Source organism: Corythoichthys intestinalis, chromosome 10 (assembly GCF_030265065.1).
Source record: "Corythoichthys intestinalis isolate RoL2023-P3 chromosome 10, ASM3026506v1, whole genome shotgun sequence".
Taxonomy (NCBI): domain Eukaryota; kingdom Metazoa; phylum Chordata; class Actinopteri; order Syngnathiformes; family Syngnathidae; genus Corythoichthys; species Corythoichthys intestinalis.
In genome coordinates this window covers 14,593,383-14,619,421 of record NC_080404.1, presented here as the reverse complement: position 1 = coordinate 14,619,421, position 26,039 = coordinate 14,593,383, and the positions used below count along the sequence as shown (strand labels likewise).

General features: G+C 39.0%; 1 protein-coding gene across 1 annotated transcript in view; it reads right to left on the bottom strand.

Annotated features, from left to right (window-relative positions):
• The window catches only part of itga9 (integrin, alpha 9), a 91,840-nt gene that overhangs the window by 51,701 nt on the left and 14,100 nt on the right, over positions 1–26,039 (bottom strand). Inside the window, exons 6-15 of the mRNA XM_057848312.1 lie at positions 23,782–23,911; positions 23,619–23,704; positions 23,476–23,538; positions 21,916–22,053; positions 20,378–20,483; positions 19,187–19,281; positions 16,456–16,546; positions 16,100–16,145; positions 13,695–13,846; positions 11,290–11,450 (exon numbers count right to left, since the gene is read on the bottom strand). Coding sequence (XP_057704295.1) covers positions 11,290–11,450; positions 13,695–13,846; positions 16,100–16,145; positions 16,456–16,546; positions 19,187–19,281; positions 20,378–20,483; positions 21,916–22,053; positions 23,476–23,538; positions 23,619–23,704; positions 23,782–23,911 — 1,068 coding nt within the window. The remainder of the gene's footprint in view (positions 1–11,289; positions 11,451–13,694; positions 13,847–16,099; positions 16,146–16,455; positions 16,547–19,186; positions 19,282–20,377; positions 20,484–21,915; positions 22,054–23,475; positions 23,539–23,618; positions 23,705–23,781; positions 23,912–26,039) is intronic.

Here is a 26,039-nt window from a genome sequence, read left to right as displayed (position 1 = left end):
TTGAGTTTCTTAGAAATATGCTTTAAAGAGCTAATCTACCGGCTTTTAAAATGCATGAGAAAGCAGCAGGGAGGGGCGGCCTAAAAAGTGCAGTGTTTGTGTTTGAGACAGTTCCATCCTGGTGATGGAAGAAGGCTCCAGATGCTTCCTGTAGCTGATTTCGTCATTCATTGCAAACGCCTTTGGCCGCTTCTGCTTTGTTGTTGTCAATGGAGACATTATTTATGGGACCAACCCCAATAAACCAGCACCACACAAACCTAAATTATGCTTAAGGTATTCTTCAAGAGCTCTCTTTGCTGGATATAAACAGATATCTAGTGTATACATTTTTATGTTTGCTTTGTGGCAGAAAACGTCCATTCATGCAAGCGGCAGAGGATGATGTTGACATCTAAAATAACAACTGTTAGCAAAGACAAGTGGGAAATGACAACACAGTCACGGCCATGTCTCACAGGGAAGTGCCATGGAGACGCCAAGTGATGAAGTAATGGCAGCCTTTTGTCTTCCCCTACTATAGGATAACAACAACACTGTGCTCCCTTTAATCGCTTGTGTTTCCTCTGCAGTGGAAGTCGAGGAAACATGGCTAGAGAATCCCTTTCATTGTGGTCAGACTTGGCCACCCATAATGTTTCCTTGTGGTAGCATCGTGCGGTAAGGACATGGCCAAAATCCTGCACAACCATTTTGCCCAGTGTGCTGAATTGCCAAAGTCAACAAATCCCCCAATCAGCGCAAGTTTTGGTTACTCAGATATGACGATAGAATTAAGACAGCAAGAACAGACTCGGTATAACGATCCGTAGTAGAAAAAACACCTTCGTAATGACTCGACTCAACATTTACGAGAACAACTTCATATGTTTTACTCCAAGAAAAAGTCTGCTAGCTGTGCACTCCCCAAACAAGGCTGAAGAACCCCTGTCTCACGTTCCCTCTGGCACGACCATGTAGGGAAATCCTGACAAAAATATTAGTCTGTGCTAAATTTAACTAGAATGATTCATCTTTACTACCTTGTGTTATAAACAGGAGAAATTTCGGGACAAAGCACGAAGTATTAGCCATTGACGTTTTCCACTTCTAGATATTATTACAGCACATTTCAATTATATTCTTTAGACATGATGCTTGACGTGCAGTCGTGTGTGACAGAAGACAGCTGGATATGATTACCTTCCCGCTACGAACTTTCACTGTATCAGCGCTCTCGGTAAATGAAACCAAGGGGACGGCATCAAGGGAACTGCACGTTTCGGCCGAGTCTGTATTTCGTCTGTAAAAAGGCAAACAAAGCAGGCAGTGTGACAGCGAGCCCGACTCTGGGCTTCCACGTGCCACATAATGCCGTCTCTGGGACTGCGTCCACATGGGGGACTATTTGGGAGGTTGTTACAGGAACTTCTGGTTTGCTTTTCTCTCACCAGGGTTTCCTGTTTATCCGTCAAAAGACAGCGGCCAGGTGCTGGTGACATGGAGCATTTGATTTGTTTTAACACACTTAAAGGAGTGGATTAGAGGATTTCAACACATCAATATTAGGGCTGCAGGTATCGATTATTTAGGGTCATCGATTAATCTATGAATTACTTCGAATAATCGAGAAATCAGATTACAACCATTTGATGCCTCGAGAATAAATTTCATGATACGTTTAACAAATAAACGTGTTTATGCTTGCAATAATATTTATTTTGACTTAGCTACGATTAGACTTTCGAAACAGCATTAAATGCGAATACAAAATAAAATTCTTGAGTGTTTCTTCAAACGATGCAGGATTGTACTTTCATTTCACAAGACCAATACTGTATATGCATTTAAAAAATAAATTAACATACCTTAGCTTAGCTTCAAACGGTATAAAAAAAATAAATGAGGATCTAACTACCGTATTTTTTGGACTATAAGTCACAGTTTTTTTTTCACAGTTTGGCTGGGGTGCGATTTATACTCTGGAGCGACTTATGTTTGAAATTATTAACAAATTATAATATCATTTCACATGTTATTTTGGTGTTTTGGAGTGACACTGATGGTTTGGTAAACTTGTTAGCATGTTCTTTATTCGATAGTTATCTGAATAACTCTTAATGGCTATGTTACGTTAACATACCGGCCACGCATTTCAATGTTCATGCATCATGTGACATTATCATACTGTACACATATTCAGCATGTTGTTCTCTATTGTATTTTTATTTTAAATTGCCTTTCAAGATGACATATCTGTTATATGTGTTGGATTTTATCAAGTAAATTTCCCTCAAAAATGCGACTTATACTCTGGTGCGACTTATCTATGTTTTTTTCCTCTTCGTTGGGAATTTTATTGCTGGTACGAATTATACTTAGGTGCGACTTAAAGTCAGAAAAATACGGTACAATGAAATAGCAATTGGCTACCTTGCATAGCAAAGGTCCACTAGCTTAAATGCTATGAAATGCTAACTTTTGTTTTTTCTTAAGCTCTAAACAAATCGTTCCAATACATATTCCAAAAACTGCTACATACACTTCTAAATAAAAGAACGAATGCATTAACATAGTAGCTCAAACAAAGACATAGCTCATGTTGGTATTAACAGGGAGCAGCTGGATTCAGCTGGAGTTACAGCGTATTCACTGGAGTTATGGCTGTATTCACTGTTGCCATTAAAGGGGAATGTATCCACCAAAATCAATAGAACTAGAGGCAACACTTGCACACTCAATGCAAACTCAAAACAGACCATTACAATGTCTCTCTAACTAAACGAATCCTCAAACAGGCAAAATTTGATTCGAAGCTTGTTTCTAAGAGTTAATTGATTAATTGCTGCAGCACCAATCAATATACAATTTGATTAATTCAAAAGAAATATTGATGTTACAAAAGGGCCAGTTTACATAATTCCATCCAATGAGGTAGCTGATAAATCCATAGATGAGTGACACTGATTCAACTTTTACTTGCACTTTACAAAATTTTGCCTTGTGAATGGGGATTTCGTTCAACAATAAAAGTCCTAAAAGCAGTGGAACTAGTCACCTAAGGTCAAAGGATACAGTACTATCATCAGAGTTCAAACTGTATGACTTCTGGGAGTTTTCACAAGTATTATTCCAAAGGGTATAAAAGAATAAAAAATAAAATAGTAAATTAAAAATAAATAAATTAATTAATTAATTAAAAAAAAAAAAAAAAAAAAAAAAAAAAAAAAATATATATATATATATATATATATATATATATATATATATATATACACAAATTGCCCACAATCATTAGTTAATATTCAAATGTTAAGTGTAGTTAACAAATGTTTACACTTCTGATAAATTTACTCCACAATTAATGAAGGTTTTGTGATGTCAGCAATATTAGATTATTTCTATTTTCCTTTAGAAAAATAGTATAAAAATCTGATATGAAACATTTAAGTTGGAGCAGATTTGTGTTCAAACTGACAGACAATTTACTGATGATGGCCTATATTTTCTCATGATATATCAGTGTTAATCACAGAGCAACAGTAAGTCAAAATAAAGAGAATAAGCAGTGGCTACAATAATGGAGTTTATCATCTGCCTGTTCCCATTGGCCATCAATCATCAACAGTGGGGAGAATGGAACGATACGAGAGTCCCAGTGCTCACATACCAAAGATGCCGGCATGATGGGAAAGTTAACCAGACCAGTCACCTTAAAGAGAGAACTCATTTATCAACACTGTCATGTGACTGTTGAAATATAATCTACTATCTGATTGGGGTGGAAGAAAATAAGAAACTTTTGCTGGTGAAACAAACTAGTACAACCTAGGTCACGACAAACAGTAACTACTACTAGCTACTTCTACATTTACTGTACATCTTTTGGCAGGTAGGCAAGATTACAAAGAAAGTCTTAACATTTTGTGGTCATCTTAACGACTTCACATTTGTTTTGTTTGTGCTGTAGTAATTTAGCGGCTACATGTGCCTTTATATTTTTCCTAAATGATATATAAAATACCTTGTTGACTAACTGTATACTGAGTGGTGCTCAGCGCAAAATCCCTTAGTGCTTGTTCTTGACTATGGCTGCTCACAAGCAGAATGAATCAAAGCAATGAGAAATGGTGAGATTTTCTTCTGGTGAGCGGCATCAAAAGACAAAATAATTAACAGTGTATTGTGCCCAGTAAATGTTAGTAGGGCAGAGGAATATAGGTCAGAGTAAAGTGCACGTTTGGGGTGTAGCAAGCATGACACTTTACAAGCTAAATTAAACGCACAACTGTTACAGGCAGGACTTTGGGAGCCTATTTTAGCTCCTCCTTGGAGACAGCGATGCATCTACTGAGCTACAAAACACCGGTCAATGCCCACAAATGCCCTTGCAAATACACAAGAACACATGTATGACGATGGAAACTTTTTAAACAAGCCCATAAGCGTGACACGTAATTGGAGACGGAGTTCAAGAGAAGTGCAGAGCACCTAATAAGGGATTGGTAAAATGGGGTTTGTTTACTAGGGTGGGTTATGAATCAAAGCAATGCAAGCCATGTAGACTCTATGCATAGACATGAACAATAACTATGCTATAGAGAGACATATTGTTTATCACAATGTAATGTTAACGCTGCACCTGTTGCTCCACTGAACATGCTGCAGTCTTGAAAAGCGCGTAGAGTGGTACTTGATTCCACACTAGCTGCATTAAACTCATCTATATGAATAGCTGACCACATCATTGTGGTGTTTGTGGCATTCATTTAACTTTCAGGCAATTACCACTGGTTAGCTAATTGCTAATTACTGTATACAAGCCCTCGAATCTTTCTTACTCAACTCTTCCAGATTTTTAATTTTATATTTGGGACTGCATTAGCATTTATGTTATTTTCAGATTTAGAGGGTTTTAATATTAGTAGAGAGTATGGATGGGAATTGATAGGATTTTTACGATTCCGATCCCATTATCGATATTGCTTAACGATTCGATTCTTTATCGATTCTCTTATCGATTCTAATTTGGGGAAAAAGAAGAACAAACATTTTGATTGGCATTGAGTTTGTTTAATCAGAAGTCACAACCTTACAAACTCACAACGAGGTCAAAAGAGGCCCAAAGCATCAATATTAACTGTGGCAATAAGTGGCAAATGCACAAGAATGTATAACATTTTACTGAAAAATTTTTCTCATAGAAATAAAAAAATATTGGTATATATTGGCATATAGGTCGTTGTTCTGCCTTTGGCAATATGTGTTAAACTTGCAGGTGTCCCCAAACTTTTTCCTGTGAGGGCCACATAACTTTTCCCTTCTCTGATGAGGGGCCGGGGTCAGTTTGTAACAGAAAAAGTGTGACGATTGCAGGAGTGCCTAAATGTAAAAAAATATTGTTTTTCAGAAAGCCACAATCAAATAACCCTTTCTGGATTCTTCACGGAACAAAAGTAAATAAAATAAAAATAATAATATAATATAATATAATAATAATAAATAATATTAACACTATTAATCAAATAGATAATAACCAAATAACCCTCTCTGAGTTCTTCACAGAAAAAGGCCAGAAAATAAATAACACTATTGAGAAGAAAAAAAAAAAAAAATCAAAATGCTCTCTGGTATTGTTCAGGGGGCCGAACCAAATGTAGAGGCGGGCCGTATCCGGCCCGCGGTCCATAGTTTGGGGACCCGTGTTAAAGTGTATTATTTACCAGTACATTGAAATGCATGCCTTTTAGTTTTTATGGTGCTTTCACGCTCAAGTGGGGGCGTCCTTGCACTTCCTCACGCGAAGAAGAAATGCCGCATCCAAGCGAGTGAGCGAGTTAGTGAGAGAGGGAAACACTGCTACGACCCTACGTTCTTTGTTAATGTTTGTAAAATAACTACAGAGGCACCGCCTGTATGTATCATCTTTTGTGTTGTTGTTTTTGTGTGTTTCCACTCGCGATTGGACACTTAAATCCAGTTGTGTAGTGGTTTGAACGATGTGCTAATGCTAGCAAACACACGCCAACTGTTTTGTTATTACTGTATTAGCAGCTAATCATCGCTGATTTACGTTGATGCGAGCCTGTTTGTTATTGGGGACGAAATTGATTTGTTTCATTTCTATTTTTAGTTTCACTCTTCAAGTGATGGTTGAATAAAGTCAGCATATTATACCAACGTCTTCTGCATCGTCATTTGGGAGTTTAGCTAGCTGTATAGTCAGGACTGAGCCTTAGCGTCTCGGTGAGGACAGTGCAGTCGTATTCCCTCCCGATGCAGTTATCTCCACATTCCCTCCCGATGCAGTTATCACCACCTTGCAATGACTGCAAGTCGCTTTGTTGTAATTTTTCCTCGTGAAGTGAAGACACACTTTCGAGCGTTTGAACCTACGTGCTGTCATTGTTATGTTTACGGCTGCAATGCTCGTGCTAAACCATCGTAACCTTTCATTTTCACCCTCTCTCCTGGTGAAGTGTAGCCAAACTTTGGAGCGGGCGGTTCTTGGCGCCATGCTAGTTTGATGCGTCTGGACAACAAGACACGTCACGACGCAATATGCGTCTTTAGGAATCGTTAAAGGGATCGTTAAGGCTTTTTCACTGTGATGTCGAGGCCTCGAAACACTAGGAACCGGTTCTGAATTGGAATTTTCGATTCCCATCCCTAGTAGAGAGTAGTCAAAATTGAAAGAATACATTATTTCACTTTACTAAATATATACACAAAAATATGCTGATCTTTATACGTTGTCACCAGCAAAGTCAGGTATGTATCCTAAAAAAAATTTTCATTCTCAGCTCTATCTATCTGCTGAACGGATCTGCTGAGAAGTGTTTATCCTGGCACAATTCCCTCCTAAAACAGAAAAAGATGTCAATTGTTCCAAATCATTTAAGGGAAAAATCATACTGAAGAATTTGGTTTGACGAGATGACTCAGTGGCATACAGCACCTCTGGTCATTTAAATCCTAATTACTCATAAGTGTGCAAAATCCTTTTTTACTCCAACAGGGGCAAAAGCAAGTGTGCGGTTTATTTAGCTGAAAATAACCAAACATAGACCATCTGGACGGCGAGTGTGCTGCGAGCACATGCCAATGAAAACATGTTGAAAATGGTCAACATGAAAGACTTGCATAATTTCAGACGGTAATACTGAATATGTGCTGAAGTATGAATCGCTGCATGTGGGCATACCTGCTGTTATGCTATATGTTTTCTCAAAGTGTGGTGATTTACTGATCTGCCGGTCTAGACTTCCCCGTGAACTAAGATGGTAGAAATTGAGCATGTCTGTTCCAGCACTGCACATTTTGCTGAACAGTTCAACTTAACAGTGTATTATAATATTTCGCTTAAATGTCTTGTAAAAAAAAATCAATTCAGTCAACATATATGTTTGACTGACAATAATAGTACCAGAAAGTATGTTTTTGTCCCCAGATTTGGTAGTTTAAACGCGACGCCAAGCAACTCTCACGTTTCACAGCTCAAGAAATCAACTTTGACGTGTGGCTGACATAGGAGCAACACGAGACTTGCACCCTGCTGAGGCATTCGGCTCCATTCTGTTCTTCTACTGTATACGGCTCCCTAGTGAGGCTAACAACCCACCCATAAAGGTTGCATCTGGGAAGCCAGATGCTTCCCATTAGCATATTCTTCTGGGGTATTGGAGGACTGTCCAGTTGATGTGGGGAAACACATAAGAAAGATAAATGATGCGACTGGTCAGGAAGACTCATTGAAAAGGCAAATAGATCACCTCTGTCAACTCTTTTCTATTCCATGCATGCTCCACCAATGCCCCGATGAATACACAGAGCCCTGACATTTTAACTGGGACTGCCCCAAAAAGACTTTTTTCTTCCCGTCGACTGAGAGTGTTCGGGACGAACACGTGCCTGTGCAAGTCCTTGCGTCAGCAGCAGCACTGTTTCACCGAGCCTCCACCTAGTCTCAACTTGGCAAAAACACTGTCCTAACCCACTTAAAAGGGGAAGTTCAGATTTTTTTACATTAAGCTTAATCTTCAAGTTAGTGGGGGTTTAATTAGTCTCAGGGCTCCGGTGTGGGTGAGCTAGCATGGGTCAATGAGCCGGTCCTAACATGCCAATTAAAAAAACGATATTAACAGATCTAACATTAGAGGTGCGAATCTTGGAGCACCTAACGATTCGATTACGATTCAGAGGCTAATCCTGCTGCGTGTGCAATGATGCGGTCAATTTATCGATTTTTCTAATGGCCGCCAGGAGCGCTCGAGCATAAAACCTAAAAGTGAGACGCTTCGAATATATGTGTTGAGGAAGACGCTTGTTTGCACTATTACCGGTGATTTAACTTTGTGCTTTGTGTGAATAAAAGTAGCAGACCCTCATCTTTGTGCATGAGTAAAATTAGCAGACCCACATAATGGAAAATTCTTGAACAAATGACCTTGCAATTTGACATTAGTGTGAATTGTGCATTTAAAGTGCCACTCCGAGTTGAATGGAAGGCTTAGATGACCAGCGGCAAGAGATTGTTTACCAAAACTGGCCGCATGCGAAGAGCAACTTTTGCACAAGTCTGCCAGTGGATCCTGACACCATAGAGCAGTGTGAAAAAAAATCCACCATCACCAACGAGTTTTGAAAAGCCTGTCTGCTGCCTGACGAACAGGACGGCACAAGCTCAGGGGTGAATTTGCCTCATTATGAGAGACATTGAAAGTGACAACGAAACAGAGACAGAGGGTGCGTGGCGAAGTGTATCTGAGCCTATTCATATTCGACACTGAGGGTGAAGACTTCCATGGTTTCAGTGCACAGGAAGAAGATGAAGATGGCTAACAAACACTTTCATGTTTCTACTAACCAGCCCGGTTAGTGCTGTACTCTGTGTTGCTGCTATGTAAGTGCCGTGTTGCTGGCGCTGTTTAGAAAGAAAAGTTAAGTTATGTTATTAAAATTTAGAAAACTCTGTTTATTTCTTTGTAAATATCTCAGGTTACTATGTGGGCACACGCGGATTATAGACAGGAGAGGCTTATGTATGAATGTATGTACAAAATGGTTGTTAAAATGGCTCCCGTTATTCCGTCATTTCTCTTCTGTCTACTTTCGACACAGGAAAGTTTTAAAACTGTTTCATCATTTAAATATAGAGTCAAGTCAAGAGTTTGCCGATTTAGGAGTATTTTAGATAAAAAGTCAATTAGGTTCACTACAACAGAGTCTTCCAGAAAAGTCTACTGCTTTAAGATGGCGGCTGTTTACTAACGCCGGCAAGTCTGTCATTTCGCATTTAGCTCTCTATAGATGTTCCCGCCGTCGTCTGTAATTTCGCATCTAGTTCTATATATAGGTGATATCTACCGTAGCATTATGTTGCCATGTGTTTGTAGCGGCTGTCGGCCAATTCAGGTATTATTGTTTTTTTATGTAACAGCATGAGTTGAACATGATATTTACTCTCGGTCCGTTCCTCATTGCGTCCCGAAGACATTGCTGACTGTGTTTTAGTTCCGCTTTACCTGGTATAATTAAATAATCGGAATTTGGATGCTTGTGAATCGTTCTCGAATCTACCATGGCCGAATCGCGAATCATCTAAGAATCGGAAATTTCGCACGTCTCTATCTAACATCGTCAAATAAATTCACAATGCAGATCGTTGTTCAAAATACACATGCAGCCAAAACAATGTCACACCAAACTGCCGTAATCCATTTATTTCTGCGGGACTATTTTCTTACATGCATAATGCAACCACAATAGAGAGGAGTGCTTCGGCCACTCGTGACTCGCGCTAGCTTAGCCACTCCGGAGCTCTGAAATAATAAATAACTAACAAACTGTACAGAATTTGTTCAAATGAACTCCACCGACTAATTTAACCCCCGCTAACTTGAAGATTAAGCCTAATGTCAAAAATCCTGAAATTCCACTTCAAGACCTGCCACTAACACTGAAAAATGATGTTTGCTATTTTTACATATATGGTACTGACTGGATAGACAAAATGCTCGTTGCTTTATGTTAGTTCTTGTACAAGCATTCGCGCCATGCACGAGCTTAACTCAGGCTGCGGTTACGCTTGAGGCCAGAGGTTGCAGTTGCGAGTAAAAAAGTGACAAATTCCACATCGCACCTTTAAGGACAAACAAACACTAAAAAGTGTCTTTCTAAAACTTCGTAGTTCCAAATTCTGCACTTCACTACATTGTATGCTAGCCAAAATGTTCTTTACCCAATTCTCATTTCATTTAAAAAAATCATCTTTTTATCATCTTTCCCTGCCAGTTGGAAATGCTATGACTGTGCATAGAATAAAACATACTTATTTCCCTTTTAGTAGTCGACAGGTCAATAAATTGTACCGTAATCATGTTAAAACAACACCTTTTACATGACCATTGTCAGTATCGTATTAGAAACCAGCATTGCTGGATATGAACAAGCAACCGCAGCGTTGATATACTGATAAAAAATACACCTATTATTTTACCCTGCAGTAAAGCATTGAAGCACACGCGTCAAACATAAGCGTTTGTAACAAAAAAAAAACAAAACAAAACAAAAAAAAAAAGGAATGTGATGACAACATATAGATCTTAATAAGGTATGATGTAAAGGTTAATGAAAGCACTCATTGCTCCAGCTACACCGTGATGCTCATTATTGTGTGCCGAGGAGAGGCTTGCCCAACCAATTCCTCCCCAGTTGGTAGCCAACCCTCCCACAGAGAAAGTGCCAGAAGTGCTTTGTAAAAAAAGGTCATGCAATTTACAAGCATGTGTTGTGTGCTGCCATGTTTAAGGAAGGCGAGCACGGCCTGTGCCCTCAGGACGTGGACCCTCCTTGTGGCTACACAATTTAATCACAGTGGAACACAATAGAGGGACTGTGATGACAAAGAGGACTTTGTTTCTGTCTTTTTCTGAGACACGTACACTTGAGGGAAATAACACACAGCCTTATGACAGCATGATTTGACCAGCCATCAAGCGCATGACTGTTACATTAACCTCAGCAACTAGTGATAGGGAGGATCCCAATATTCTCATAGCCTCTGCATTCTGTAATGTCACTTCCTTGATTGTGATTTTACTTGGGTTTGAACACTCTAAACAAGTTTAACTGGAAAAGTGTGCACTTGGCCTGTCAAATAAACAGATGAAAACGAAAACAAACTTCGGAGAGAAATAGTCCTCATGTCCTGTTGGATGATGAGTGTTTCCGGCGTGGGAAACAAACTGACAGACTATTTAAGGGAGTTAGAAGCAAAGCAAACACGAAGACCAGACAGTCCCAACTTACTTTGACATAGGCCGTGTAGCGCTGGCACTTTTCCTTGTTGACATCAAGGCTGAGTTGCTGGCTTTTCTGGCTGATCTGAGAGCCACTTTGAATGAAGTACACCCGGGAAGGAAGGGTCTTTTGTCTCTTTTCCACGTCAGCCGTCAGGTTGTACAGCAGCTCTAACCAGGATCACACACAAATACACAGTGGCAACTGAAACCAAGGTGCAATCTCTGAATGGTTTGTCCGTTCAACTACTCAACTCAACTGTAGCACAGGGGTCGGAAAACTTTTAGACTGAGAGAGCCAAAACACCCAACATATTCTAAAATGTGCTTCCACGAGAGTCATACAGAGATTGTCTATAGATGTGTGTGTGTGTGTGTGTGTGTGTGTGTGTGTGTGCGTGTGTGCGTGTGTGTTTATATATATATATATATATATATATATATATATATATATATATATATGTATATATATATATATATATATATATATATATATATATATATATATTATATATATTATATAGTCACTGAGTTGTGATTGATAAAAATCTTGAGAAAACAACAACGAAAGCCTAACATCATCATTTGATATGTTACAATCGTAGCTCAGTCGCACACTCACCACTTGGAAAATAACAAATAGAAACATGGATTGGTGTTGCGTATATTTCCTGGAAGCACCCCCCAGCCCCCCAACCAGGGGGACGTATGCATCACAGTGGCCGAGACAGGTGGAGTCTCTCAGGGCAGCAGTTTTGTGAGTCCCACTCTCCAGGAAGTGGCAACAATTTGACAGGCGAAAAAGTCATGAAAGTGAAACCGAAACTTGGGGTACCACACAGTTCACTTTCAGGTTTTAATTTTCACCTACGCATTTTTGTTGACTATACAATACGTTATTGCCATGCTGCTGGTTGAGTGGAGACGTAATGCGCGAGGCGAGCTATGTAAAGCCTATCTCCATGCAATCCCCGACAACCAATGGGCAACGAATTAAAGCATATCATTGCAACGTACGTTTGAAGTGTTCAAGATCAATATGAGTATGCGCCATGAGCTCATCACAGGTTGTTAATGTCAAGCGAGCCAGCCAGTTCCACATTTAAGAGTTGGCGGAGAGCCATATGCACTCCTCAAAAAAGCCAGTTATGGCTCGCAAACCATAGGTTCCTGACCCCTGCTGTAGCATGTAGAAACAATGGAGCATATGAAATAGAAAATGGCCATTGAATCCTCCAGTATAATTCTGGTACAATAGATTACATAATTCACTGAGAAATGATGGAAAATTCTCCACATTTGTTCGTAAAGAACCTATATAAAATATCAGCTACCAAAATAATACATATTTAATGCAATGGTCCTAACTCCATTGCTACCCACAGACATGAACCATAAGAGCAAAGCTTCTTTGACAACAAACAAATTCCTACGTGTCTTAATTCTGAGATTACTGAAGCAAAACTTTGCGTAGTATTGGATCTTAAGATGAGAAGATGATGAAAAAGGAAACCAATCCTCCAGCTGGTCAAGTTGAGTTTTATCACCCCCCTGCTGGTTCCACCCCTGGCTCTTGTGATGGAGGAAATGAACAAATAAAGTATTTTTTTAAGAACAATAATAAAATACTAGGTCGGGTGTTCCTGGTGTTTTTGAGAAAGCCATACACACACCTCTTGTCATTCAAACTCCAGTACCATGAATGAATCACCCTCAGTCATAGTACCGGTAATTGCTTCACAGGGTGTTACACTGGTAAAAAACTGGGAGGGGTGGCAAACACCCCAGTAGGACCAAACCCCTCTGTTTCCACCATCCAGTCGAAGGAGTGCCATGAGCTCACTCGTGAGCAGGCAACGGAAGGTTTGATTGAGGACGTCACCAAACACATGGCGCTGCTCTTTCCACGTACTTTGCCAGACTGCCAAACAGAGGGGCTTTATTTCGACAAGCCAGGATGCAGTCATTATGCAACACGGCTCTTACTCCCCTGGGGGTGAGAGCTGCGAGAGACCACACCCAAACACGGGAACAGGACGGCACGTCAGCGCTCCGCGCCACCATGAGCGCTTTGCAAAGGCTAACCACACACTGTCCTCCACTCCAGGCAGAATTGCTCAACATTTAAACGTTCCCTCTGTTTAAATGACCAGCAAAAGGTCAAGAAGTAAGATTTCTATTTGAGCAACAGCATCAGTGAATGCCAAATGGGATTCTTGGCTTACATTATTTTCACATAATGTATTAAATTGAGACCAGGCAGGCAGGGTGCAAAAATGCTGATCATTAGCTGCAACAACTTTAAAGAGTTTCAAGTAGCTGACATTGGTTTTATTTAGTGTTAAGAAACATGTCAGAATATGATGGAAATAGGCTGTGTGTGTGAAATCTACTGATGTGTTCTCTCATCCTCACCTATTTGTCCAGGAAGTTGTTTTCCATGGAAGTGCATGCAGACCGTCATGTTGAAGCAGTTTGCGTTATAACCCTCGTGGCATTGAGGTACAGAAATGTTGATCGACACAGGCAAGAAGATGGAGACGTCCACAGTAATGACAGGCCGGGACCTTGCAACGCATTGTGCAGGGATTAAGAGTGAATTAAGAAAGACAATTGCAGCAAAAATATTGAAATTAGAGATTGACAGATTATCGGCCGCGCCGACTATTGGCGCCGATATTTGGAAATTTGATTTATATTGGTATTGGCCTGGTTTTTAATCCGACTGGCCGATATGAAAAACTCAATTTAAAACTGCTCATTTCAGCTCATGCAGCCACGCCTCTCTCTCATGCCTGCTGTCTCTTGCACAAGACTTTACTCTGTCCTCTGGTTAAATTGTAATGGTAAATGGAGTTACAGACAGTGGTATGAAAACGTATATGAACCTTTTGGAATTTCTCACATTTCTGCATAAATCACCATGAAATCTGATCTGATCTTTGTCAAAATCACAGAGATGAAAAAACTGGAAACATTGATAGGTTTTTATATTTTAATGAGGATACAAACAATGACAGAAGGGGGAAAATAAGTTAGTGAACCATCACATTTAATATTTTGTGCCCCCTCCCCTTTGGTAGCAATAACTTCAACCAGACGCTTCCTGTAGCTGCAGATCAGTCGGGCACATCGATCATGACTAAGGCCCATTCTTCTATATTAAACTGCTGTAGTTCAGTTAGATTCCTGGGATGTCTGGCATGAATCGCTGTCTTTAGGTCATGCAACAGCATCTTCATGGGGAAGTCTGGATTTTGACTTGGCCACTCCAGAATGTGTATTTTGTTTTTCTGAAACCATTCTGAAGTTGATTTACTTCTGTGTTTCATATCATTGTCTTGTTCCAGCACCCATCCTCTTTTTAGCTTCAACTGTCTGACAGACGGCCTCAGGTTTTCCTGCAAAACAACCTGATAAACCTTTGAATTCATACTTTCATTAATGATTGCAAGTTGTCCAGGCCCTGAGGCAGCAAACAACCCCAAATCATGATGCTCCCTCCACCATGCTCCACGGTGGGAATGAGGCGTTGATGTTGGTGGGCTGTTCCATTTTTCCTCCACACAATGACGTTGTGTGTTGCTCCCAAACAATTCAATTTAGGTTTCATCAGTCCACAAAATATTTTGCCAAAACTTATTTGGTGTGTCCAAGTGCCTTTTTGCGAACTTTAAACGAGCAACAATGTTTTTTTTAGACAGCAGTGGCTTCCTCCGAGCAGTCCTCCCATGAACACCATTCTTGGCTATAGTTTTACATATAGTTTATGTGTGCAGAGAGATATTGGACTGTGCCAGTGATTTCTGTAAGTCTTTAGCAGACACTCTACAGTTCTTTTTCACCTGTTTAAGTATTCTGCACTGAACTCTTGGCGTAATCTTTGGTGGATGGCCACTCCTTGGGACGAAGCAACAGTGCCAAACTCTCTCCGTTTGTAGACGACCTCTTTGACTGGTCGATTGATGAACATCTAGACTTTTAGAGGTGGCTTTGTATCCTTTCCCAGCTTTATACAAATCAACAATCCTTGATCACAGGTCTTCAAACAGCTCTTTTGACCGAGCCAAGATGCACATCAGACAATGCTTCTCATCAAGACATTTTTTTACCGTGTGTGTTTTATAGTGGGCAGAGCAGCTTTAAACCACCCATCAGTGACTGGGCACACACCTGACTTAAATTGGTAAAAATTGGTTTCAATTGTTCTTTAAGTCTCTTTAGGCAGACGGTTCACTTACATATTTTTCCCCCTTCTTTCATTTTTTGCACGCTATCCTCATCAAAATATGAAAACCTATAAATGGGTGGTTTTAGTTAAAACAGACACTGTCCTTTTGTGTGATTTTGACAAAGATCAGATCACATTTGATGGTGATTTTATGCAGAAATGTGACACATTCCAAAAGGTTCCGATACTTTTTCATACCACTGTACACTTGTATTGCAACTTTCCACCTTTTTAAGGCTCTAAAAGTGCTTCACACTTTATCCAAATCTACCTACTGGTCACACATCATCAGGGGTTTAGTATCTTGTTCAAGGACACTTAGACGAGGTCTTCAGGGCGGAGAATTGAACCCACAACCTTTGGGTTGGGGAACGACTACAGTATCCCTGAACTTTTCTCTTTGTGTGATTCAATAAACATGCTTTAGTTATTTCAGTGAAGTTCAGTGTTTGCACTATTCATTTTTTTAACCCCAATTTTTACATTTTAACTGCAAATGAATATCGGGCCCTTTAACTACTAATAATCGGTATCGGTCCTGAAAAACCCATATCGGTCGATCTCAAATTAAAATTTAACAGTTCCTCACCTCAGTAGCACCACACTATCCGTCATGAAAGCTCCAATTGTGACATCTGCAACAAGAGCACACCAAAATATACTGTATATTACATGACATCACTGATACACCTGCAACGGATAAACAAAGACTCATTGAAAGTCATTCTGGTTCAGTTTGAATGTTGTCCAAGGAATGCTGTCAACAAAATGCCTCAGTCACGAGCCTTTAGTGAAGCTATTGCAGAAGAATGACAGTCAAAACATTAGCTTTAAAGGAGACATTAGTAGGAGATATTTAATGTTGTTTTCTTTTTGTTGTTGCTGAGGTTTTCGTTCCATTTTATGATGTGGTTTGAGGAATCTATCATATCTCCTTGACCCTACCTGCGTATCCATTGCCGTCCATATCAACACTGCCAGATATGGCCTGTCCAAACATCTGGAGACCAGGATTGACACTACGCCCAGTTATTTTCTGCAGCACAAGATAGCACCCATTAAAATACAGTTCAAGCTAACATGAACTCATGTTTGTTTTTTTCACAGTGACGTATTTAAAAGCACTCGGGGTCGAGTTAAAGAGCAGTCATTAATAAAGAATAATTACCAAAACATGTCAAATATGGAATGTAGTGTCCGTAAAGTTGCATTTTAGATGTGAATTGAAAAAAGTAGCAGATCAAATTTAGCTCCACTGTGTTCAGTTTGGGAGGGAAAAAAAGCTACTCAGTTATAAAATGCACTAATACTGTATGTGTAAGTATTTTCATGTAATGCAATCAAAGTTTTATATTTTTGCAAGGCATATGCTTAAATAGTTACTTGGCACCGCTACCGGAAATTAATAACTTGCACTGTCATATCATGTAATTAAATGTGTGGAAACATCACAAAGTAAAAAAAATCTTATTTATGGGTCAAGTAAAGGCTTACTTACTCTACTGTAGTTTTTAAATAGATTAGCTTAATCTGAATTTAAGTTTGTTTTAACAGTCTAACTTGAGTTTACACGTTACACTTAGGCATGTGCCGGTTACCGGTTTCACAGTTTACCGTTGTGTTAAAACATCACGGTTTCAAAACCACAAAAATTTTCCGTCACACCGTAGTCAGGTATTAGCTATCTTTTATGTCCCAAAGATGCAGCGAAAAATGCACTCACCACTCCTCCACCGGTTGTTGCTATCTGTCAATGACGCTACTATATGCTACAGACAAGAGTTGAAACTATGGCTGAAGGTGGTGAGCTTTTTACTCCGTCAAAAAAAAAAAAAAAAACTCGCTTGTACGGGAGCATTTTGGCTACCGAAAAGAGCAGACAGCCGCGTATTAGAGGAGGAAGGACATACCACGTGCAAGACTTGCTTGCGGAGGGTGGATGCAAAGGGGGGCAACACCTCGGACTTGATTTCACATTTTCGTGACCATCATATGTCACTTTATGCAAAATTGAAGGTAAATAAATGCTGTCATTTACGTTTCCCACCAGCTACGAGAGTTCTCTCCAGCGTGTTTAGTGTGTCTAGCGATGGTAAAAGAAATACTAACTATATATAAATACTAAATACGTGACAAGCTTGTTAACGAGGCAAATAATGTGGCTAGTTAGAATGCCAAGACGGCCAACCAGGTTCCTCTTTACCATTAGCTAACTTTTCTAAAGTTTTCCGCGCTAGAGTACTTGCCAACAGTCCCGGATTGTGCGGGACAACCCGCAATACAGTATAGGAACCAATCTAAACTTCCTACATTGCGGGTTGCCCCGCACAACCCAGGACTGTTGGCAACCTTAATTCTTTTGCCATTGTAAACATCTGTTCAAAATAACATTTTCATAATACAGCCTGTGGTGTTTTTTTTTCTCTCTGGTGACTGTCTGTGTTGAGAGGGGATGGATGGGTGGGTACTTGTGTGCGTGTGTGTATATAATGTGTAAATAATGATACGAGTCACACACACTCTTGCTCTCCATTAATATTCAACTAATTAATATTAATAGTAGTAGTGGAATGTGTTTTGAATAAAATCAAATTGATCACACATTGTTTAAGTCTAGTTCTATATTACCAAAGTCGATATAAATTAAGGGTAATTTAACATATATACTAGTATATATATATATCTTTATTTTTCCTCAATATAGGGCAGCAGTAGCTCTGACAGCAACATGGCATCAACATCAAAAGCTCCAGATCAGCCAACAGTTCTGGAAACTTTTCAAAAACAGAACAACTATGCACCTTCATCCAAACATGCTAATGACCTCAACAATGCTGTGGCATATTTCATAGCAAAAGATATGATGCCCTTTCAAACAGTAGAGAAACAGATTTTTTAAACTGATGTTCAATGGAAAAAAGTTTTTATTATTTTATTTTTTAACCCATACATCTCGAAATAACATATTTCAGAGCTAAAATTGCAATACTGTCATACCGTGAAACCGCAGTATTTTTGCTGACGGTTATCATACCGTCAAAATCTCATACCGGCACATGCCTAGTTACACTGTGTGACATATTAACAAAGAAACAAATTTGATCCTTCATGCCAGTAAGCCAATGCTCATTTTGACAATCCCACGACACAACCTATTACTCCTGAGTTTAAACTCTCCAAAGGAAATGTTATATGCAATACCGTATGTGCCTATGAACAGGACTTTAACGCCATGTACCATAGACAGTTATGACAACCAAAACACAAGCCTGTACTTTTACTATTAACACTAGGCTTAGATAATCGGGTGAGAATATATTCCCCCAAACAGGAATCATACTGTTCATACTGTTCCACACATTAAAATGAAAAATGTCAGATTTATCCACAAATTAAATATGATTACAGTAGTACACCATTCTCAGTTGTGAGCCCAGATATTGTTTTAACCATTCAGCAGCATTAAAATTGTGGGTTGTAATGGTCATAGCTCAATTAAAATTCTTGGGGGACAAACATTAATTTCACTAGACCGCATCGGCCTCACAATTCTCAATTACTTAACCTCAAGCGTTGCAATTTGACTCAAATGCACGTGACCATATGTTTTCATTTAAAATTCGGCATGCACGCTACAATGTACATACATTTGTGAACTTTAATTGCAATGTATTACCATTGAATATTTGCTGATGATTCCTGTGCCATCCCCGTGATAGATATAAACAGCTCCTCCATAGTCGTCCTCTTTCGGCGCACCTATGGCGACGTCTGCAGGGAAATATAGGATAATGTAGTATAACAACAGCAGACTGTAAGTTTGTGAAGCAACTGAGGCTTCAATGTCTCTTTGCGTTCTGGAGGGCAGTAGACACTAGGGCCACAAACAGCTAGCTATAGACTCCTAATAGACAATTAAGTGTTGTTAGTGGCTATAAAAAGTTGTGTGAACTCTGAGAGAGTGGAAACAGGACTATAAAGCGTGGGCAAGCGCAGTAAATTAGCATTACCATATCCCATTGCCACAGAAAAGAGCCACATATAAGCTATAATGCAGCGAAGCATACAAAAGCAGAAGTCGTAATAGGGATGGTGCATTTGAATTTCTTTCATGCAATAATTAACTAATTATGACTCAACAAGACATTTATTTTAATGAAAATTCCTATTTCTGCAGATGTTAAAATTGAATGTTACTCCTGTCAGTCAGTCAGTCTGGCTCTTTAGCCATCCAAATGGTTATAATGATGATGGCTCCTAACATAATTTATAACTGCTACCCGGCATTTTCCCCCAAACACAGAAGAACGAGGCCAACCTGCAAGTCGAGAAAGGGATTAAACTGGGAAATAGTGCCGCATGCAAGGGTGCCAAGTCAGACCCGTGGATCCAAGCATGGTAATAGCCAGGAAAATAGGGAGTTTGTACACCTTAATAAAATGTAGGGATGACAGTTTGAGCTATAGCTTTAAGTCAACAAATCAGGACAAATTTACTAACGTTTCAGGTTGAACAAACACTACACTGTTCTGACCTCCTTCACTTTCAAAACATGACAGTGACCAAAGGACAGCATCAGTAGTTACTGAAATGGCAAAATGCTTTCTTGATTGCCCATTTAAACACACAAAAGATCACTTCACCTCTGATTCATCTAATTAGTTTACATTTGCACAATTTTGTAAATGCAATACTTGGTCTCAAGTTGACCAAGAACACTTAAGTGGATATAGATCTAGTTCAAAGAGCATACTAAACTGCAATTACCAATTACTTGATGGCTATCATAGCACCTGAGCTCTGCTGCCCTATGCTTGCCCTTGAGCCGCAGAGTAAGCGAACCATGATGCTATTACTTTTCACTGACCTTGATAGCCATCGTCATCAATGTCTCCAATTGAAGAAATGCTCTCTCCAAAGTGGGCGTTGTAAGCATTGTCCCCAGTCAAAATGGCATGCTCCTCCATTACCCCCTGCCCACAAAAATACAGACAAGTGAGGAATAAAGACACAAAAATCTTGATGGCAAAAGCAAGTTCATGATGGAATCCCGCAGAGCTTTAAAACAAAATAACTAATGTCTCACTATTAGGGTTGTGCCGGTTACCGGTTTCAATGTATACCGTGGTATGAAAAACGTCACGGTTTCAAAACCACTAAAATTTTCCATCATACCGTTGTTACGGTATTAGCTATTTTTGAGGTCCCAAAAATGTAGCGAGAAATCCGTGGCTTGGATTGGCACGGCAGTGCTCACCCATCTCCTTCCAGTTGTTGCTCTGTCCCGTGTTTGTCAGTGACACTACACGTGAGCGGTTTCCCCGCTCAATAATAGAAAAAGTAGCTAGTGTGGGAGTACTTCGGCTACCGAAAAGAAACAGCCGCGGCTTAGAGGAGGAAGGACAGCTGACGTGCAGGCACCACCTCCAACATGATTTCACATTTACGTGATCATCATCCATCGCTTTACACAAAATTTAAGGTAAGTAAATGCTGTCATGAACGTTTCCCACCAGCTATGAGAGTTCACTCAACCTGGTTTAGTGTGTTTAATGATGGTAAAACAAATACCATAACATAAGCTTGTTAACGAGGCAGATAATGGGGCTAGTTACCATGCCAAGACGCCTAACTAGTTTCCTCTCTACCATTAGCCCACTTTTGTAGTGTTCCGCCATTGTAAACATCTGCCAATTTGCAAATACTGTATATTGTGAGAAATGAAAAAAATCCTGTTCAATGGAAAACAGTAATTTTTTTTTAAGTCACACATCTCAAAATAACACATTTTTGAGCTATAATTGCAATACAGTGATACCGTGAAACTAAGGTATTTTTGCTTAAGGTTATCATACCGTCTAAGACCGGCACTTGGCCAGTTACAATAGGAAAAATACTGCACACATAACGTATTCACGGTTTCTAAAGGTATCAGCAAATCTCATTTCATGCTTTTAATGTGACCAGCACTTGTACAAAGGCAGAAGGCTTCTGCATTCACTATGAAGGCAACATGCATATTGGCCCAAAATGGATCATGAAAAAACGAAGTCAATATTATCTGATATCATTTTAAAATTATTTTATCGGACAACTCAAATAAATTATGTAAAAAAAGCTTTTTTAACCGTCAAGTTTACATAATTTTAAATGCCTCGAACATTTAGTTTAATGCTTTTTAAGGCCTGAATTTTGAAAAAATCCATTTAATGACTTTAATGCTTTTTAATGACCCGCATAAATCCTGATATTATACTGGAAGTTAATTCCTTCAGAAATAACAACTGAATACTGAGAAAGCGTGCACCAATGTGGAACCAATTTCAGATTATTTATAATGTGTCGTGAACTGAAGCACATACTGTTCATTGTATAATAATGCCGAGCCATGAGGTCCTTACTTACATTGCCCATGCTGAGGTACACAAATACGCGGCCCTCATCCCGTAGCTGGCTGTGCATGGGTGCCCCCACCAGCAGGTCTGACAGGCCGTCCTTGTTCAGATCAACTGCACACAATGAGGAGCCAAAGTAAGAGCCCATCTGGAACCAAGCCGAGCCACAAAGCATTGGGTCAGATCACAGACATTTCTTTTCTATTTCATCATTGACATATGCAGACAGTCTGACTGATGGTATGTTTCCTTGTAAAGGTGCATTAAATTCAAAGAAATAGTTCAATAGACAAAAAAGTATAGGTTAGGACATCTTAAGGCATATTTTACCCAGATATTGCTGAGTTGTTTCAAAGGTTTTCCGGAACCACTACAGAAGTTGTTATATATGGCTTGACTCCTGGGTAAATTACAGTTAAAACCTGTACGAAATTATTCTTAACCAAATTCTATAATAAAAAAAAAGAAAATGGTATTTTTATTTTGGCTATTTTTTAATCTAGTGGACGGTTATTGCTCATTTGGAGATGGGACATAAAATATCAAACACTCTGTTTAAAAAAACAAAAAACAAACAAAAAAAATGATACATAGTAAAGAAAAATTATATAAATATTTTAAAATCACAAAATTGAAAAACATATTTTCATTGAAAGCGCCGATACAACTACCGTATTTTTCGGTCTGTAAGTCACACTTTTTTCATAGTTTGACTGGGCCTGCTCAGCCTGTTATGTTGTCTATTTTAGGCTATGGTTATGCAAAAACTGTAAATATGTTACATTAACAGAGGCCTATTTCGGCTGTTGTTCTTCATTTTATGCTTCATTGAGTGAGTCCACTCAAATCCACTCCACCTGCTCACTTGCACACAATGAGTTGCCACAGCAACTGTTTAACAAGTTAAACGATGATTGACGCATGGAGCGCTTTGAAGGTCGAGTCTCTGGCAAGATCAAAGCTTAACCGTCTGGCAATCATTGTTTACTTTAATAAGCAACTCCAGTTTACTCTCTGATGAACAAAGAGCTGGGACAGGGAGGGAGGGAGGGCTAGTGACTACGTGATCGACTAGGGACAGAAAAATCTGCGATGGACTGAGGGATCACTGTATTACTTTAAAGTTTAATGTTTGTTCTTGGTTTTTGATCAAGTAAAAGTTAAACCCCAAAAAACGCAACTTACTATCCAATGCGACTTATTTATGTTTTGTTCCTCTTCAATGTACATTCGTTGGTTGGTGTGATTTATAGTCCGAAAAATACGGTAAATAGGCTAGTTTTCATTTATTTCTAGCGAAAAAATCAAAGGATTAGTAATCATTTTGTCCTTTAATGTACATTTATCATGTAAAGTGTATCTATCAAGGCAGGTCCAGTGCTGGTCTTAATTTCACTGTATGGAAAACATTAACTCATTCACTTCAATGTAAAACTCAACAATGCAGTATTAGACTGTCAAAACCATAGCATCATGCAAATTGTCGTCTTCTGGCAGACGGTTTCATCTGCATAGTAATTTAAAAAAAGGACTATCAGTGAGTCCATTTAAACCACATTTGAAGTCATACCATTTTCCCTGAGGCTTGAAAACTCTTCACCAAAGATCCGCCATCAATTTTGAAAACGTAAACCTGATTAGGATAAAAATAACACGATTATTGTTGCAAGCAGTATCATCTACAAAATAAAAGCTGAACAATGAAGTCACTACCTTTCCGCTGCCGTTGTGCTGAGGGGCGCCTGCAGCTATGTCAATCACATTAGGGGAGCAGAAGTGTCCTGCAGTTACAGCATAGCCTGCACAAACAGGTGGAGTCAGCTGCCTTTATTTGTAGTTTTATATTCCACACGAATTCTTCTTAATATCCTCTCACCAAGGTAGCTGTATCTATGGGAGTCGACATCGTCTTTGTTTGGACTGTAGAAGGTGTCAGACGTCAGGTTGTAAACCTTAATTGTCCCCGTCCAGTAGTAAGACCCTGGGGCCCCCATCACCACCAGCTCCTGAAAATGAACCCCCATCATGTTCATTCAGACAGTTCTTTCTTTGTGGCTGTGAATAACTTTCATCTGCACGGCTCAAGTTGAAAACACAAGTGCCGCAGGGTGAAATTTTGGTTAACCAAAGGCCACAGACGGTTGCGCACTATCTGCTGCTAAACCGCTCGGTCTGAGGCCGAGAAGTAAGATGAGGAATGCAGGGCTTGTGTAAAATTGACAGCTGTAGGCGGACTTGTATTGTCACGGCTTAGCACATGTGACAGTTTGATGGCATTATCATTGCTGTTTCATGACATTTAAATGGCCACACACTGATCTACAGTACATATTAACATATTTCAAAATTATAAAAAAAAAATTTTTTTTTAATGAAAAAAAAAAATGAAAAAAAGAAAGGAAAATCCTGCTCTTTTGTGCCATTCATAACACTACATTTTAGTAGACCAGTCACACGTGCGTGCACACACACAGTCATTACAATCATTCACAGATGCCAAACATCAGCCTATGGTGCAGACGAAACTAAGATTTAACATCTTCTCAAGGAATTCCATGCATTCCTTCAGGAGTGAGGGATTGTTGGTGGGGGTGAAGTGTCATTCAAATGCCTAAACAGTTCAATAATGACTTTTATAGATATGTCTTTAACGAGTTCACTTGTTCTGTTTAAAAACACACTTTCTATAGTTATATTATATATATATATATTTTTATATATATATATATACACATATATATGCATATATATATATATACACACACATATATATGCATATATATATATATATATATATATATATATATATATATATATATATATATATATATATATATATATATATATATATATATATATATATATATAACTATAGAAAGTGTTTTCCGAGATCAATCTGTTCCAAATAAAAACTGGGAGGGAGGTTAAAAGCAGCGCTTTCGATTCATGTTGAGGGCAGCGCGCTACGTCAAATACTTCCTTTCTTACGGTGCTTTAAAGACGCCAGGTAATTGAACAGGCTGTCGTGATCATAGAACGGCAAGCTTGCGTCAGATTGTTGTAATGGAGTCATGTGATCATTGTTGCAACGTCTCATTGGTGAAATTGGTAGAACTACTCGCTGGCAAAAAAAATAAAAATAAATAAATCTAATACATAGAATAAAGAGGTAAAATGTTAAGACTGTTCTTCTGTAGCCCAAAGTAGCGGAGCAAGAGCGTTTTCTTCACAAATCTACTCAAGTAAAGGTATGGCTTAGTAAAACTACTTTTAGAAGTACATTTTTTTCAAAACGTTACTCAAGTAAATGTAACACGTTACTACCCACCTCCGCATAAGACTGACATAATTATGACGTGACACTGTCGTGAGCATTCATGAATGCTTATGACGGATGTCATTTAGTGTCACCTGGCAAATGATCTCAATTTTGAATGGATGTAAAAGAGCTGTACATAAATGGAGTACAAAATTTACCGAATGACACTTACATCCTTCATAAGAATTCAGAGTGTCATGCCATAATTATGACGCTCTTATGACAGTCTTATGATGCCACTATCAAATACAGTGATACCTATTAACTCAAATAATTCAACAAATGAACTACACTGTACTATAAGCCGCAGGATTCAAAATATGGAAAAAGTAGCGGCTTGTATTCCAAAAATTACGGGAAAATATAAATGACTTCCATCAGAGCCAGATTATTTTAATGATCAATTATCATTATCATGAATTAAAGTAAAATGTACTTGAAGATATGTGTGTCGTCGCCTCTACCTGAATCGACTATGACAGCAATTTGAAACATGCTGCTTCTGAGCACCACCAGGAAAGAATTAGATTGCAAATGTATAGAAAACCTGACATTTTAATGTATGCCTTATATGTGCACTTTTTTTGTCTCGTAACAGTACATTTGATGGAAAGAAGTCATTTGACCTCATCTGTTCAGCTCAGATGGGCTTCATTCAGGCTGTTTAAGGATGCGGTGCTGTACAAAAAGCTATTGTGCGATAGTGGATGATTTCATCGGTCACCAGTGCATCTCCGCTATATTGAAAAAAAACAGAAAACCCAGAGGTAAAATGAGGCTTGTACAGCCAAAGGAAACATAATCTCATAGTTACA